We start from the raw sequence: 18,650 nt of genomic DNA, 5'->3' as shown, positions 1-18,650 counted from the left end.
TTTTAAAAGACAGTCCACTTTTTAGCATGTGTGTTGTGTCCAGCCTGTGGTTGTCTTTAACTAATAAATGTGATTTTTCTCCCCATTCTCTCTATTTATTTATTTGCGTATAGGCCTCTTACCTGGTGTGAATTCCTGAATGTGGAAAACACCTGGCAGTAGTAGTACCCAGCTTTGCAGTTAATTACTAGATTTGCTTTTCAGCAATACTGTTGCACTTTCTAGCTGGCCTTTTTTTAAACACTTGTACACACTTGTAAAGAACTATTTCCTGAACCTGGTACAGCACTTTTATTAATGATAAAAGTTCTAAGTTACATTAACTCAATTGCTAAGCTGTTACCCACGCTTAATCAGGTGGTAGTTTGGTAGTATCACAGTGAAATGCAGATTGTTCAACTGAGTGAAGCTGGTGTAAGAAATCATGGACTTTGGAATCAGACTTCCTCAGTCTGGGTATACCACTTTTCCACTTTCTGGGAGGTTCTTAAGGTGTCGACCTATTTAAATAGAAATTATAAAATCAGAAACCTGCGATGTGAACATGAGTCTCTTAAAACAGTCACAAGTCTCGTTTTGATGAACCCATAGAAGGGTCCCCTAGAAGAAATCGCACATACGTAGTTTTCTGTCTCACCAGGAGGGTTTAAGACGTGTCAGGGCCCCTTGGTTTATTTCTAGTGCATTCCCAGGTGAGGCAGATGCTGCTGGCTGAGGACTGCCCTTTGGAAGCCACTGCAATATTTAAAATGACTGTACCACTACTTGAGTCACAAAGTCCCATCGCACTCCCGGGAGCTTAAGCGTCAAGACAACGGCTCTGGGGTTAGGCCTAGGCCACCTGGCGGCAGCATTTGCCTACAGTTAAGGCCTGGGCTTAACTACCGTAAAGGACTAAAACTCTTTAAATGGGAACCAAATGACAAATCTGGTGTTATCCAAATCACCATCTATCTACACCTCAGTCTAAAAGTGTTTGAGGTGTATATAGAAGGTGATTTGGATAATACTTAAGTATTTTAATTTTCTGGGCTGCCAAACAGTGGCAGAAAGAAGTGACTCAAGTGGCTACAGCACGGTTATAAATAGGTGGGAATAACCTTTATAGGTGCTTACGAGGAAAGAAAAAGATGGATGTGAGGGGAGGGACGCGAGACGAACGGCAAGCTAGTAAAGAACCATCCTAGCCGGCGTCCGCCATGGTGTGCGGGGGAAGGCGGTCGCCGGAACGCAGAGATGCGCTTCCGGGGTGGGGCCTGCCGCCCGAAAGCACGCTCACCTCCGTTGCGCCTGCGCCCTGGCCTGCCCGGATTCTGTTAACGGTGGTGGCGGTTTGTTGGGATACGCTGAGTGATGGGAGAGCGTGCTCTTTAACTTTGGAGGGAGATGCACTCTCGTGTTGCCGTCAGGGCCTGCCATAAGGTCTGCAGGTGCCTGTTGTCTGGATTTGGGGGTCGAGTAGATGCGGGGCAGCCGGAGCTGTTGACGGAAAGGAGTAGCCCCCAAGGAGGACACCTGAGGTCGCACGCGGAGCTCGAGGGGAACGGCGAGCACCCAGAAGCCCCCGGGTCTGGAGAGGGAAGCGAGGCGCTGTTAGAGATCTGTCAGAGAAGGCATTTCCTAAGTGGAAGCAAGCAGCAGCTTAGCCGGGATTCTCTTCTGAGTGGGTGCCACCCCGGCTTTGGACCCTTGGGCGTAGAGTTGCGGAAGAACCTCGCCGCAGAATGGTGGACCTCGGTGGTGGTGTTCAGGGAGCAGGTATTCCCGGTGGACGCTCTCCACCACGAACCAGGCCCTTTGCTACCCGGGGACAGTGCCTTCAGGTTAGTTTCTGCAGAAACTCTACGCGAAATCTTGCAAGACAAAGAGCTGAGTAAGGAACAGCTAGTAGCATTTCTTGAGAACGTATTAAAAACTTCTGGGAAACTACGGGAGAACCTTCTTCACGGTATGCTTCACGATTTCATGCTTCAAAACAGGTGTGGGGTGGAAAGGCGAGTCAGTCTTGCTGGATTTTGGGGATTGCAACTGGCCCTTTATTCCCATGCAAAGGAAGTTAGCTAGTTCTCATCTTTTTGAAGTAATCAAGTATATTAACAGTGCTCTACCCTGGAGAAAACTGGTCCTTGGAATCATTGCTGTTCCTTAAAGAATCTGTCCAAAGGACCTGGAAACGCTCTCAATTTCACGGGACAACTTTTGAACACAGTGCTGTTATTTAGTGCAGTGTAGTCTAAGTGCATAAGGAACTACAAAGACATTTTGAACTTTTCTTAGATTTATTCCAAGTAGAAATGTTGAAATTATAATTCTGAAACTATTTCATGTGTATCACAGGATAAATCCAGGCCGGGCGCAGTGGCTCACGCCTGTAATCCCAGCATTTTGGAAGTCTGAGCCGGGTGGATCACCTGAGGTCAGGAGTTGGAGACCAGTCTGGCCAACATGGTGAAACCCCATCTCTACTAAAAAGACAAAAATTAGCCGGCCGTGATGGCGAACTAAATAAAAATAAAAATATTTTTATTTTTAGAAGATGCATGCTGCAGTATTGGGAGTGAACAAGTTACTTGAGAAGCTGAGGCAGGAGAATCGCTTGAACCCAGGAGCAGAGGTTGCAGTGAGCCGAGATCATGCCACTGCACTCCAGCTTGGGTGACAAGAGCAAAACTCCGTCTCAAAAAAAAAAATCAAATAGTTGGGTTAGTTGTTATTAGGAACCAAGATTTTCATTGTAAAAAAAGAGATAATATGTAAAAGAAGGTACGTATAAACTAATGTTAAATATGAATTGGTAAATTAAAATTGAATATGAGTAAATTTAAATCGAATATGGGTCTCACTCTGTCACCCAGACTTGAGTGCAGTAGTGCAGTGGTGTGATCATGGCTCACTGCAGCCTCAACCTCTGAGGCTCAAGTGAACCTCCCACCTCAGCCTCCCAAGTAGCTGGGACTACAGGCGCATGCCACCACACCCAGCTAATTTTTGTGTTTTTCGTAGAGATGAGGTTTTGCCATGTTGTCCAGGCTGGTCTTGAACTCCTGAGCTCAAGCAATCTGCCCGTCTTGGCCTTCCAAAGTGCTGGGATTACAAGTGTGAGCCACACTGCCTAGCCTTATGGTTTTTAAAAATATATTTCCTAACTTTCTTCAATGAATGTTCCTAGAAGCAATGTTCCTCCGTAGCAAGGAGCACACCTAGTGCCCAGATCTTGTCTAAGGTGAACCAGTACTGGGAGAAATGGCTGATTCCAGTTCTGGGGTTAGGGGAAGTACAAGGTGAGTTTGAAACACTTTATGGTGCTAAAAAGCAAAGAATTGCTTGAAGACTAATGGGTCATATCAAAAGGTCACAGATGCTGACTTGAGAAGGGTTGTCACTGGCTACGTCTAGGACAGATTGAACATTAAGATACATATTAATGACAATGGATCATAACACATTGATTAAAATCTAAGAGTCCATAGTATTAATCAAAAACAAATAATTGAGCCTAGAGGTCGGGAGTGTGGGGAAGAAGTAGAGAAAGCTTATGTTTTTACAGAAGCTATGGAATAAATGTAGAAGGAAAGATACGTTAGAAAATTCACCATTTCTTAATATTGCAATCCCTGATACAATTGATTCAAGCAACAGTCATCAATGGATTCTAAAATATTGGGTGAAATACTGTTGGGGAGCAGGATATTATTGGGGAGTGGATATTTACTACCTTAACCAAGTAATCAAAGTTGGTGTCATCAGTAGTGGAATAACTTGATAACATGTTCCTCCTGTTATTATGCAATAAGATACACACATCTACTATGTAGTATTTTGCTAAAAATGATTAGCCGAAATTAAATCATAAGGAAACAATCAGACAAATTCCAAATGTGGGATAATCTGTGACTAACCTGGACTCAAAAGTTAGTGTCATTAATAGCAAAATTAAGGGGGAAAGGAGTCAGGGGAAATGTTCTAGATTCAAAGAGATGAAAGAAACCTACTCAGAATGCCATACATGAATCTTAATTGGAAAGAAAGAGAACAGTAAAAGATATTTGGGGTGAAAATTGGAACAAATAAAATATCTGCCATATGTTAGATTATATTGTGGTATTATGGTTCACTTTTTATGGTGGTATAATGGTATATAGGAAATATTTTTATTTTTAGAAGATGCATGCTGCAGTATTTGGGAGTGAACAAGAAAAAAAATGTAGCAAAATATTGATAATTGATGAATCTAGGTAAAGGGTATACAAGTGTTCACTCTATATAGATGTTTATTATGTTTTCAACTTTCTTGTAGATTTGAAAATCTTCGCTGGGCAAGGTGGCTCATGCCTGTAATCCCAACACTTCGGGAGGCTGAGGTGGGCAGATCACGAGGTCAGGAGATGGAGCCCATCCTGGCTAACACGGTGAAACCCCGTGTCTACTAAAAATACAAAAAAAATTAGCTGGGCATGGTGGCGGGCGCCTGTAGTCCCAGCTACTAGGGAGGCTGAGGCAGGAGAATGGCATGAACCCGGAAGGCGGAGGCTGCAATGAGCCAAGACCACGCCACTGCACTCCAGCCTGGGCGACAGAGCGAGACTCCATCTCAGAAAAAAAAAGAAAGCTTCAAACTGAAAAGTCGGGGTGAAACTACCTATAATTAAGTGGTGATCGACAGGGTCTCACTCTGTTACTCAGGCTGGAGTACAGTGGCACCATCCCAGCTCACGGCAACCTCGGCCTCCCAGGCTAAAGTGATCCACCTACCAGCTTTCTGAGTAGCTGGAACTACAAGGCACACACCATCATGCCTGGCTTATTTTTGTATATTTTTAGAGATGAGGTTTTGCTGTGTCGCCCAGTCTGGTCTCAGAACTCCTGAGCTCAAGCAATCTGCCCACCTCGACCTCCCAGAGTGCTGGGATTATAGGCATGAGCCACCGAGCCCGGCCAAGATCTATCTTTATAGCTCCATGATACTTGTACTGCTGTGTTAACGTTATTACTACTATTGATGTGTCTATTGACAAAAGTGATTTGGGTTTGTGGACTAGATGTATACAATGATTTATGTTTTGACAGGTGCCTTGGAACACTATGTTAATTGCCTGGATCTGGTAAACAAGAGGCTACCTTATGGCCTTGCTCAGATTGGAGTGTGTTTTCATCCTGTTTTTGACACTAAGCAGATACCAAATGGTGTTAAAAGGTATAAAAAGTGGCAAATAACTTGGCCTTGTATTTAAATAGTCAAAAACCAGTCATTTCCACTTGGGATAGATTATATAATTTTCAGATAAGCTAACTTCGTGATATTTTTTATATCTAAAGAATTGGTGAGAAGACTGAAGCTTCATTAGTATGGTTTACTCCTGCGAGAACTTCAAACCAATGGCTTGATTTCTGGTTACGTCATCGACTCCAGTGGTGGAGAAAGGTACTGCAACAATAAACTTTAATAGTTAATAAACTGTCATAATGTATCAGTGGTAATTCTTCTGACATACATGAAATTTTATTTGATGTATGTAGCTATTAATATGTTATACAAATAAAAAACCTCTTTTTAATGGTTTTCATTGTTCCAGATTACAAAGTTACTTTGGTAAAAACATTTGTTGGACTCAGATGTGTTTGTTGATTAGCCTTTCTGTATAAGGTGAAATTCAAAGCCCTCACCTAGCATTTCTGGCTGATGTAGAGTTTGACCCTTGACCATTGTCACAGCTTCAGCTTTTCCTACCTACCTCCATGAACTTTCCATATTAATCAAAATGGCTCTGTAATTGATAATCATGTTTTAGTACTCACTGGAGAAAAGAGTTGAAGTAAGCATTTTTGTCTCGCCATGTGTTATGTTACCATTTCCCGACACAAACATCCCCAAATACCCATTTAAACTGTATGGAGTAATCACGAGTCATCAAGAACTTCACAGAAGGGTAAGAATGAGGACTGGACTATCTGTTACTTTCTTCTTTATCCCAGTTTAGTTCATGGTTAACATCCCCTCTTCCTCATTGGCCATAAAAAGGCTGGATAACATCAACAGTTTTTTCTCTGTAGTTCTTTCCTACTAAAAAACAATACTTTAAGCAATATACTCAGTATTTTCACTTTTATTTTTGTTGTCTGTTTTTGTTATTGTTTTTTTTTTTCCACAAGTACCAGTCATCTTATATTTGGAGGTTAATTCCCATTAGGATATGAAAGGATTCAGCAACAATCGAGATTGTGTTCCTTATGGAGGGGCTCTGGCCAAGAAGGTTGTTGGGGGAGTACAGAGTGTGTCTTCTTCAGGGTACTTGCGTAGCCACTCGTGCTTGAGCTCATTGTAGGAAAGGCAGTAGATGAAGAGCATGTAGGCTGCCAGCACCGTGGTAAACCCTGAGATGCTCCCCTTCTTCATGTTGATGTACTTGTTGTAGTACCAGTAGTAACCTCTTCGAAACGCTCCAGCAGTGCCACTAGGGCTGAAGTCCCACATCAAGATCCACCTTGGCAGCTCCCCTAGTTTGACCTCCAGAAGTGTCTCGTCCTTCACTGGTACAACTGATGCCATCTTCGTTTTTTTAGAGACATAATCTCACTCTTTGGCCCAGGCTGGAGTGCAGTTGCACAGTCACAACTCACTGCAACTTCTTTTATTATTTGTAGAGATGAAGTCTTGCTCTGTTGCCCAGGCTGGTCTTGAAGTCCTAAGCTCAAGTGATCCCCCTGCCTCGGCCTCCCAAAGAGCTGGGATAACAGGCATGAGCCACTGCGCCCAGCCAGTATTTTCACTTTTTAAAAATTAAATTTCAGCAACCTGTGGTCCCAGCTACTCTGAATCCTAAGGCAGGAGGATTGCTTGAGGCCAGCAGTAGGAGGCAGCAGTGAGCTATGATTGCACCTGTGAATAGCCACTGCACTCTCTAACCTGGGCAACAGAATGAGACACATCTCAAAAAAAAAAAAAAACTAAATTAGAATATATTTTAAAATTTGTTTTCAGGACTTGACTAGTTTCACACATTTGCTGAATTAAAAAGTATCAATTTAAATTCTTACAGATAATTATGGGAGTAGAGTTAAATTAGCATGTATTTATATGTTAAGACAAACTTAAATTTTCTTTTCCAGTTTGCCATGAGTCCATCTAACTTCAGCAGCAGTGACTGTCAGGATGAAGAAGGCAGGAAAGGAAACAAACTTTACTACAGTTTTCCCTGGGGAAAGGAGCCGATAGAAACCCTGTGGAACCTAGGAGATCAAGAACTGTTACACATGTATCCTGGCAACGTATCTAAATTACATGTATGTTTTACCTCGAGCTCCTATGTATTTTTTACCCAGATTCTCTATAATCATTTCTGAACCATTTGAGAATAAGGTGCAAACATGGTGTTCCATGACCCCTTAATACTTCATTGTGTATTTTTCAGATGCAGAGACACTCACCTACATAACTACAATCCAACCATCAAAATCAGGAAATTAACAGTAATCCACTATTGCCACCGAGCCCTACAAATTGAACTGATTATCTCAATAATGGCCTTTGTAGGTCCAAGATCTTATCTTTCATGTAGTTGTCATATGCCTTTACTCTCCTTCAAATGAACAGTTCCTCTTGTCCTGCGTGACCTTGACATTTTTGAAGAGTACAGTCTAGTTAGTCTGTAGAATATGCCTTGACTGGGATCTGTCTGTTGTTTCCACGTGATTTATATATTTTTGTCGGGAGTACTACAGAAGTGGTGCTGCTGTCTTCTCAGTGTGTCATGAGGAGTGTTACTGGTGATGTTAACTTTTATCATTTAGTTAAGATTGTGTCTACCAGATTTCTCCAATGTAAAGTTAATAAATATTTTGTACTTATGAATTAACTAATGGCCAGGCACGGTGGCTCATGCCTGTAATCCCAGCACTTTGGGAGGCTGAAGTGGGAGGATCACAAGGTCAAGAGATTGAGACCATCCTGGCCAACATGGTGAAACCCCGTCTCTACTGAAAATACAAAAATTAGCTGGGTGTGGTGGCGTGCCCTTATAGTCCCAGCTACTTGGGAGGCTGAGATAGGAGAATCGCTTGAACCCGGGAGGTGGAGGTTGTAGTGAGCCAAGATCGTGCCACTGTACTCCAGCCTGGCGACAGAGTGAGACTCCATCTAAAAAAAAATTAGTAATTAATTAAGTGTCTTGGGCAGATACTTTAAGATGATGCAGATAATTTCTTTGTCACCAAATTTTGCCTTACTGGTTGCAGCATCCATTGATGATTCTTGCCTAGATCAGTTATTACTGTGAGGTTTGCCAAATGGTGATTTTTTTTTTTTTTCTTTAAAGGGTTTTTTTTGAGACAGGATTTCACTCTATCGCTCAGGCTGAAACACAGTGGTGTGGTGATAGCTCACTGCAACCTCAAACTCTTGAGCTCAAGCAATCCTGTCTCAGCCTCCCAAGTAGCTAGGACTACAAGCATGTATCACCGCACCTGACTAATTGTTTAATATTTGTAGAGACGGGGTCTAGCTTTGTTTCCTGGGCTGGTCTCAAACTCCTGGGATGAAGCACTCCTCCTGCCTCAGCCTCCCAAAATGCTTGGATTATAGGAATGAGTCACCTGGCCATGTCACCAAATTTTGCCTTACTGATTGCAGCATCCCTTGATGATTCTTGCTGAAATCAGTTACTACTATGAGATTTGCCAATGGTGTTTTTTTCCCCTTTCCTTTTTTTTTTTGTTTTTTTAAAACAAATTCCATCATTCCTTCTAGATTTACTGGTCAGCAATATACTGTAGAGTAGAGCTTTTCCTTCTCCCCCATTTTTTTTTTATATTGGTGTGGATTCACAGATTACTTTCTCAGTAGGTTACAGTGTGTTACTGTCATTATTTATTTTGATGGTCAAATTGTCCTAGACTTGGCCAGTGTCCTTTTGACATATCTCCATCATTGTCTTGATGAACACTTCCTTACCTTTTGTAGCAATATATTGTTCCAGGATCATCAGTGAGCCAAGACTGTGCTACTGCACTCCAGCCTGTACAACAGGATGAGACCATGTCTCAACAAAAAAAAAGAAAAAATACATAGCAAAAACGTAGGAGTTTATATATAATGAGTAGAAAGTAGATTAGTTTTTATTTTTTTATTTTTTGAGACGGCGTCTCACTCTGTTGCCCAGGCCAGAGTGCAGTGTCGCGATTCCCAGGTTCAAGTGGTTCTTCTGCCTCCGCCTCCTGAGTAGCTGGGACTACAGGCACGCGCCACCACGCCCGGGTAATTTTTGTATGTTTAGTAGAGACAGGGTTTCACCATATTGACCAGGCTGGAGTTTTTAAATATGAATAACTAATGAAAAACTAGAAGGCTTAACTGGTGAACATTTTCCTTTAACTCCACCACCATCACACTTCATTTTGGGGTATTCAGCTCTCAAATGAAACTTATTGGTTAATTATCATAGTTAAAGAACAGCTCAACCTTGTGCCTAGGGATTTAAAGATGATTTTTGTATTGTCACTATTAGTCTCTTATTTTGTTCTTTTTTTTTCTTTCTTTTGTATGAAGAATGGGGTCTCACTATGTTGCCCAGTCTGGTCTTGAACTCCTGGGCTCAAGCTGTCCTCCTGCCTCTGCCTTTCTAAGTGCTAAGATTACATGTGTAGCCACCAAGCCCAGATTATTTTGTTCTTTTATTGGTATCATTTTCACTAATGAAGAGTTTTCCTATTGCAGAAATTTTTTCTTCCATGACACTGTTCCTTTTCTGTTTCCAAAGTTCACAAAATTATTCATCATTAGTTGACCATGTTATAAAATATTAAGTAGAATTTCTGTCATTTAGTACGCTTTCTTGAAATGTTTCTCAGGCCATTTCTTTCTAAAAATTATTTAATAGAGATGGGGTCTCGCTGTGTTGCTCAGGCTGGTCTTGAACTCCTGGGCTCAAGTGATCCTCCTGCCTCAGCCTCCCAAAGTGCTGAGATTATAGGCGTGAACCACTGCACCCAGCCTCTTAGGCCGTTTTGTATATGTTTTTAGTTGATTTTATAGTTAATGTCCAAATATATTTTTTAGAGAACAGTGAAGCAGACCAATAAAGGCTGAAGAACAGTTAGGATAGAAAATAATTTGTTCTGGATGGTGTGAGAAATCAGATATTGTTAGAAGAGTTGCCACCAGATATCCTGACATTGTTGGATATCCAATTTTCAAAAAATTAGAAAACATTAAACAGTTTTTTGTTTGTTTGTTTTAAATAGAGATGGGATCTTGCCATGTTGCCCAGGCTGGTCTCAAACTCCTGGGCTCAAGTGATCCTCCTGCCCTGGCCTCCCAAAGTGCTGGGATTATAGGAGTGAGTCACTGTGCCCAGCCTACAGCGTTCTTCATACTTAAAGATTCAGATTTAGATTTTGTTTGATTCATATCACACCACAGAATCTGTCAATACTTGAGTTTGTCCTTTTTTTTTTTTTTTTTTTTTTGAGATGGAGTCTCACTCTGTCACCCAGGCTGGAGTATAGTGGCACAATATCTGCTCACTGCAACCTCTACCTCCTGGGTTCAAGTGATTCTCATGCCTCAGCCTGCCGAGTAGCTGGGACTACAAGCATGCACCACCACGCCCAGCTAATTTTTGTCTTTTTAGTAGAGATAGGGTTTCACCATGTTGGCCAGGCTGGTCTCGAACTCCTGAACTCAAGTGATTCGTCCACCGTGGCCTCCCAAAGTGCTGGGATTACAGACATGAGCCACTGCTCCCAGCCCAGTTTATCTTATTAACTATCAGTTCTGTAACTGTGTGAAATATAACTGGTAGAATAGAGTCCCAGGTATCAGAAAGTTTATTGCCTTTGAGGGCAAATTCCTGTGAATCTTTAAAGTATCATATGCAATTCAAATAGGTTTAAAATGTCAGTATATATATATATTAATGAAGACTGGTTGATCATGAATAATTAACAAGCTGAGGATTTAAATTTGTGAGCTTTTCTCTGTTTCTTTTTTTTTTTTTTTTTGTTCTGTGACTCAAGCCAAAGGTGGTTATTTAAGTATTTTTTAAAATTACATGAATATCCAGGTGAATAATGATTTACAAAAAAAGAAAGATGAAAGTGCAACTGTTTTTATCCAAAACTTAAAAAATTTCTAGGATTGAAATTTTTAAGAAATTTGAAATGATTCCTCTTCAATTTAGAGATGTCTGTTTATCAATACTTAATTCATATCATGTACTATGATGTAGTTTATTTTCATAATTATGGCTTTAATGCAAAAAGTAAGTTTTTAAAAGATTTTTTTTTGTGAAAATAACTTTACATTTCAGAAAATTATACTCCAAATCCCTTTCCCTAAAGCACACCATTTTTTTCCCTAAGGCCTCTTCTGAACTTTATGAATAATCAGGGAACAATTTTTACTTAAAGTGTTACCTTTCTAGGCCGGCACAGTGGTTCACGCCTGTAATCCCAGCACTTTGGGAGGCTGAGGTGGGTGGATCACCTGAGCTGAGGAGTTTGAGAACAACCTGGCCAATATGGTGAAACCCTGTCTCTACTAAAAATAGAAAAAAATTAGCCGGACATGGTGGTTTGCGCCTGTAGTCCTAGCTACTCAGGAGACTGAGGCAAGAGAATCACTTGAACCCGGGTGGCAGAGGTTGGCAGTGAGGTGAGATCACGCCATTGCACTCCAGCCTGGGTGACAGAGCGAGACTCCGGCTGTATTTAAAAAAAAAAAAAAAAAAAGGGTTACCTGTCTGAATACTAACTCTTACCTCAGAAGCATTAAATAAATAGTCTGTAGGGCTGTTGAAAAAATTGATGCCTAGGTCCCACTTCAGTTGAGTTCGTTCAGAATCTCTGGGATAGAGCCCAACCAAGCACCATAGTTTTAAAATTCACATTTGGGCGTCGCTGATGAAACACTGGACTCACTGAGAGCAGAGAATGCATCTTTATCATCTTCTTGGGCCCAGTGCCTACCACGGGCCTGGTACAGAGTGGGTGCTTTGTAAAATGAAACTTTACTTTTGTATTCCAATTGTGTAAGTCTAAAATATGTACTCGGGAGGCTGAGGCAGGAGAAATCACTTGAACCTGGGAGGTGGACGTTGCAGTGAGCTGAGATCGCACCACTGCACTCCAGCCTGGCCAGGCAACAGAGTGAGACTCTGTCTCAGGCAAAAAAAAAAAAAAAAAAAGTTCTGTGAAATGATTCTTTATTTTTCTTCTGTTTTTCTGTGAAGGGCCGAGATGGACGAAAAAATGTGGTTCCTTGTGTTCTGTCTGTAAATGGGGATCTAGACCGAGGCATGCTGGCCTACCTCTATGATGCTCTCCAGCTGACGGAGAACTCCTTTACAAGAAAGAAAAATCTTCATAGAAAGGTGCTGTTGATGTTTTAGAGATAGGCTTGGGAAACTAAAAATATGGGTTGTTGTTTTTTTCTTAATGTTAGTGTGCTTGGTTTCTAACATAAACTGTGAATAATAAATTTAGTGCATGTAGTCTAAGTATTTTTTAGTTTTTTTAGAATCTGGCCACAGGAATAAGAATCAGGTTCTCACAGAATAGAACAAGGCATCCCTAATAAGTATTCCCAAAGGCATTTCTGTTTAATTGTGAACAGACAGCTGTCTCTGTGACTCCTAGCCCCTGAACCTTTCCATTGGTGGCTTCCATTTGTATCAGAAGCTGAAGCATTGGTACACAGGAGGAAGAAAGACCCGGATCAGGGACACCAGTGCTGTTGACCTCTCTGCCCCCGGGTATCTGGCTTCTGGTCTCGTGCCACATGGCTGGTCGCTGGATCAGAGGAGCTAGATGTGGGCCTGGAGAGGCTGATTTTAGTGCATGAACGTGCACTTGGAGCATTTTTATGGATCAAAGAAAATTGAGAGGAGAAGTTGAAGTTATAGGAGAGAAAATAAATGACTAATGGGGCAAGATGAAGGAAACAGGAGGGGTCAGGATGGGATCAAGAGCCCAAGTAGAGGAATGTGTCTTGAAAAGGAGTTATTTGAAACAGCAGGGAAGAAAAAAAGGATAGTGAGATAATAAAAAGGCTACTGGGCTTTTTGGCCTTTGAAGGACATTTTACTGATACGCACTATTTTCTCAGGGATTTAGGAGGCACTATTAGTTTAAAGGTGGAAGAGTGGGGGTTTAAATGGCACGAGTGGGGAATAGTCATATACCCTTTGAAGATAAAAGGAAGCTGCCCCAAATCAAAAGTTTTAACAAGTAATGTTGAGTTGAGTGTTCAGCTGGGATTGGAAACCATGAGTTTGTAGGAAACCACTCTGCTTAGTTAAGTAATTTATACAGTGTTCATTTAGCCTGCTATAGCCATGGAGAAGTCTGATTATAGAAATTGTTCTGGGGGATGGGGGTTATAAATGGTACGTAGCTAATAAAGAAAGGAATCCTTTATTTTTCTTATACTCCACTTCCAAACCGTCAGCAAATCCTGTTTGACTCTAACTTCAAAACATATCCTGAGTCTGACCACTTCCTAGCCTGTCCCCTGCTACCACCCTGCTATAAGCCACCGCCACCCCTCCTCCCCCGATAGAGTGGCTCTGTTCAAAGGTGCATGTTGTGTTGCTCCTCTGCTCAGAGCCGTCCGGGAAAGCTGCTCATCTCACTCAGGAAAAACCGAAGCCCTCTTTTTGACCTGCTATTCTCCACCTCACTCAGTCTGCTCCAACAGCACTGACCTTGCTATTTCTAGAACATGCCGGAGATGCTGCTAGCTCAGAGCCGTCATTTGTATTCCCCATTGCCTAGAGTGCTCTTTCTCCATCATCCACGTCTTGTCCCCCCACCTCCTTTCAAGTGTCCTCTCAAGTGTCACCATAGGAAAAGGACCTTCTCTGACCACCTTAAAGTTGCTGAAAACCTCGCCCAGCCTGCCCCTTGCCAGCATGTTCCATCTTCTTCCTTTTTTAGCACCTACCACCTTCACATATATTATTTACTTATTTTTATTGTCTGTTTCTCCCTGCCACGAGAGACAGAGATTTTTGCCCCTAGCACCTGGAACTGTTCCTGGTATCAGAGGCATTAAAATGTTTGTTGGATGAATTAATGAATGAGAAGAGCAGGCTGGGCTGAATAGCTCACGCCTGTAATCCCAGCACTTTGGGAAGCCAAGGTGGGTGGATCATTCAGGTCAGGAGTTGGAGACCAGTCTGTCTGGGCAACATGGCAAAACTTTGTCTCTACAAAAAAAAATACTAAAAACTAGCTGGGCATGGTGGCGTGCACCTGTAGTCCCTGCTACTTAGGAGGCTGAAGTAGGAGGATGGCTTGAGCCCAGAGACGGGGGTTGCAGTGAGGCAGTGAGTGGAGCATTCTAGCCTGGGCAACAGAGCCAGACCCTGTCTGGAAAAAAAAAAATTAATTTTTTAATTGAAAAAAATATATATAAAAAGAGAGGAACGGTAGGTTTTGACAAGAGAGAGAAAGTTGAAATGCTAAGCCACGTGGCCCTGGCTGGTAGGGTCCAAAGTGATGCTTGGAAGAAGCATTTTGACTGAGGGAGTTGTCAGAAAATGGGAGGGTCTCAAGTTAATTTCTTTGTGGTTTTGTGTTTTGTTTTTTGTTTTGTTTTGTTTTTTGTTTTTTGTTTTTTGTTTTTGAGACAGGATCTTACTCTGTCCCCCAGACTGGAATGCAGTGGCACGATCTTGGGCTCACTGCAACCTTGACCTCCCAGGTCAAGCATTCTTCCCACCTTAGCCACCTGAGTTGCTGGGACTACTGGTGTGTGCCACACCCAGCTAATTTTTTTTTGTTTTTTGGTAGAGAGAAGCTTTCACCATGTTGCCCAGGCTGGTCTCGAACTCCTGAGCTCAAGGAATGCACCTGCCTCAGCCTCCCAAAGTGTGGCGTTACAGGCATGCACCACCATGCCTGGCCAATTTAATTTCTTTCTGTCAAACATCTAAGTGGAGAGATCTGGAGGGCAGCTGAGTGTGTTATTACATGGTGTTTTTATGACCTCAGCTAACTTCTGTTTTCACACACAAAATTGTAACTGTTAAGAAACTGTGTTTGTTAATACTTGTGTTATATTTAAACTTTTGTTATATTTAAACAAACTATGCTTTTTCCCCCTTTCCTGTCTTCTCCTTCCCCCATTTAATTGCCTTAGGTACTTAAACTTCACCCTTGTTTAGCCCCTATTAAGGTTGCTTTGGATGTAGGAAGAGGCCCCACATTGGAACTAAGACAGGTGAGTTAAATGAGTTTAAATGTCATGATTTTAATTACAGGTTGAGTATTACCCAAAACACTTTGGACCAGGACTGTTTTGGATCTCAGATTTTTTTGGTATATTTGCATCTCTAATCCAAAAATCCAAAATCTTAAATGTTCTGATGAGCATTTCCTTTGAACTCAAGGTTTCAGGTTTTGGAGCATTTTGGATTTTGGGTTTTCTGATTAGGGATGCTCAACCTAACCATTACTCTAAACTTGATAGCTTGCCATTTAAAATTTTATTTTGATTCATTTGCTTTTTAAAATGTTTTAGGCCACGTGCAGTGGCTTACGCCTGTAATCCCAGCACTTGGGGAGGCCAAAGCGGGCGGATCACAAGGTCAGGAGATGGAGACCATCCTGGCCAAGGTGGTGAAACCCCATCTACTAAAAATACAAAAATTAGCTGGGTGTAGTGGCGCTCACCTGTAATCCCAGTTACTCAGGAGGCTAAGGCAGGAGAATCACTTGAACCCGGGTGGCAGAGGATGCAGTGAGCTGAGATCACACCACTGCTCTCCAGCCTGGGCAACAGACTCCGTCTCAAAAAAAAAAAAAAGTTTTAATTTGCCTGGCCAACATGGCAAAACCTGGTCTCTACTAAAAATACAAAAATTAGCTGGGCATAGTGGTGTGTGCCTGTAATTCCAGCTATTCAGGAGGCTGAGGCACAAGAATCACTTGAACCCGGGAGGTGGAGGTTGCAGTGAGCCGAGATCGCACCACTGCATGCCAGCCTGGGTGACAGAGCAAGACCCTGTTTCAGGGAAAAAAACAAAAAACCTTTAATTAAATAATGAACTGTGGGTAAGTACTGTGATTATATATAATTTTGAAGTGTGTTAAAGAAGCTGAATATAATTCAGTGGGTTTGCTGTTCATGTCCATAGTTTCATTTTTTTAGTGCATGAGTAGACATAGTAATTAAAATATTTGTACAGATGTTAGTGAATTCTTTCTTTCCTCTTTGAACTTTTTTTTTTTTGAGACGGAGTCTCGCTCTGTCACCCAGGCTGGAGTGCAGTGGCACGATCTCGGCTCACTGCAAACTCTGCCTCCCAGGTTCAAGCAATTCTCCTGCCTCAGCCTCCCTAGTAGATAGGATTACAGGTGACCACACCTGGCTAATTTTTTAGTATTTTTAGTAGAGACAGGGTTTCATCATGTTGGCCAGGCTGGTCTCTAACTCCTGACTTCAAGTGATCCACCCACCTCAGCCTCCCAACGTGCTGGGATTACAGGCGTAAGCCACCATGCCTAGCCTTTCCCCTTTGAACTTAACACTTTTGATAACTGACTATATTCAAATATTCTAGATATATAATTTGATTTTTCTAATTTGTTCTGATGATTAAATACTCTTAAGAAAAGCCATGGGGGATGGCTTTCATTTCGTTCCAGAGACTTCTTCAGCAGTCATCATTTCTGTCTGGGTAATTGAGACCCAGTCCAGATGTGAACGTGGACACTAAAAAGATTTAAAGACTTTGAGAGTCCCTCAGCTTTCTGACCCTGGCTTCTGTGGAGAGGTCTGGGAAGATGGGAGATAGTGAACTCAAAGAAGATACTGGCTTATGTCCCACATTTTCTCCCAGGGTATGGCAGCCTCCCTAATACATTTACAGCTAGGAAACTCCTAGGGTGATGTAGCTCAGTCACCATTTAGTAATGTCTGGAGAGATTTGTGGTTGTCCTAAGAGCGGGAGGGTGCTGCGGGCCTCACCTGGAGGCCAGGAATGCTGCTAAACACCCTGGGTCAGCAGTGCCAGGGTAAGGAACCCTGCTCTGGACTGTTGGTGCTAGACTGTTAAGGGGGTTTTAAATTATGCTTTGTTTTGCTTCCCTATTGCTTGTTAAGAAAACAGTAAAGTTTACTATGTCATTTATTCATCATTACTTCTGTATTTCCAGTCAAGCTTTTGTCTCCAGCATTCATGTGAAATTGGTTGATCAGTCTCGAAACATTTTCCATGGTTGGCTTCTGGAGTATTCCTCTCCTTTTCCTCATCCTTTTTCTTTCCTGGCTCTTCCTCTTCCTGACTTGGTGGTATAACTTAGGGCTCAGGTCTCACCTCTCAGATGAGGGCTCTGAGTTCATACAGCCCTTTGCATCTCCTGGTTTTTTTTCTGACAGAATCTGTTTTGATTTTGTGTTTTGAATGATGATAATAAAAATTCTTATTTGGCATACAGATTTCTCAGAAGATTGGCATTTAGTACTCAGCTTTGCAATGCTTACTTCATTTTCAGAAGTATACAATTTATGAAGTATATGATATGGAAGTTATAAACATTAACATCACATAAAGAAACATACCCATTTTAGAGATTGAAGAGGGTGATCTGTGGCTTCACAAAAATAGGATAATCACTCTTAACTATCATTATTTCTTTCATATTTGAAGTTTTTCTATTTCTTTCTAGGTTTGTCAAGGGCTGTTTAATGAGTTACTAGAAAATGGAATTTCTGTGTGGCCTGGTTATTTGGAAACTATGCAGTCCTCATTGGAACAACTTTATTCAAAGTAAGACTTGTATTTTCATTAAAGAGTGTATTTCTTCAACAGTTTTTGATTATGTTTCCTTATGAATTACAGAAACAAATCTCTTCTAAATTTATATATAAAATATAATTTTAAATTATTCCTCACTTCCCCTTTTACAGAACTATGTATACTTAGTTCATTGCTACAGCAGGGAACAGGATTCAGCAAAGTGTGTTTGAGCACATGCCATGTGCAGTTCCAAGACTTAATGGCATGAAGTTTGTATACCTCAGCTTATCCACTTATGGATGAAAGTATGTATGTAGACAGCATGTGTTGAATCAAGACTGAAGGAATATGAGTGGAATGCCTGTCTTTGCTGGCATTGTGGTCCATTCCGAGACTGAGTGGAAAGGAATTCTATTCTGGAGAGATAGTCTATTCTAGTCTTCTAAGGGATTGGCACCTCTGTTCACCCAATTGCTCAAGACAGAGAAACTGGCTGTCATCCTTAACTCCTCCCTCTTCCTTATACTCTATATCTAGTCCATCACCAAATGCTGTAAGCTTGCCTTCTAAATGTATCTCAAATCCATCTCTGTCTTCGCTGTCACTACCCAAGCTAGAGTCAACAATATCTCTTGCCTGGATTATTGAAATCATCTCCTAATTGAGCTGTCTGTGTCTAGTCTCACCCCATGCTATTTCATTAATTGTTGTTTTTAAATAATCCATTCTTGTTATTTTTTTAAAACTTTTTGCGTTGAATGCGTATCTTTTGGGTGAAAAGTTGTGAAGCATTGTGTTTTGATCTTCAGTTCTCTGAAAATTTGTTAAAATACACCTTCCAGGCCAGGCGTAGTGGCTCACACCTGTAATCCCAGCACTTTGGGAGGTCAAGGTGGGCGGATCACCTGAGGT

General features: G+C 41.6%; 1 protein-coding gene and 1 pseudogene across 1 annotated transcript in view; one reads left to right on the top strand and one right to left on the bottom strand.

The window, feature by feature from the left end:
- Positions 1–1,289: 1,289 nt before the first annotated feature.
- The window catches only part of POLG2 (polymerase (DNA directed), gamma 2, accessory subunit), a 19,044-nt gene continuing 1,683 nt past the window's right edge, over positions 1,290–18,650 (top strand). The window contains exons 1-7 of the mRNA XM_011997114.1: positions 1,290–1,948; positions 5,068–5,194; positions 5,317–5,422; positions 7,108–7,281; positions 12,225–12,365; positions 15,137–15,217; positions 17,668–17,768. Coding sequence (XP_011852504.1) covers positions 1,387–1,948; positions 5,068–5,194; positions 5,317–5,422; positions 7,108–7,281; positions 12,225–12,365; positions 15,137–15,217; positions 17,668–17,768 — 1,292 coding nt within the window. The 5' untranslated portion in view covers positions 1,290–1,386. The remainder of the gene's footprint in view (positions 1,949–5,067; positions 5,195–5,316; positions 5,423–7,107; positions 7,282–12,224; positions 12,366–15,136; positions 15,218–17,667; positions 17,769–18,650) is intronic.
- Positions 6,227–6,547, bottom strand: LOC105551746 (annotated as a pseudogene).

The sequence above is a fragment of the Mandrillus leucophaeus genome, unplaced genomic scaffold, assembly GCF_000951045.1.
Source record: "Mandrillus leucophaeus isolate KB7577 unplaced genomic scaffold, Mleu.le_1.0 Scaffold530, whole genome shotgun sequence".
Classification (NCBI taxonomy): Eukaryota; Metazoa; Chordata; class Mammalia; order Primates; family Cercopithecidae; genus Mandrillus; species Mandrillus leucophaeus.
Note: the sequence above shows the minus strand (reverse complement) of the source record. Positions and strands in the feature narration are given on the sequence as shown.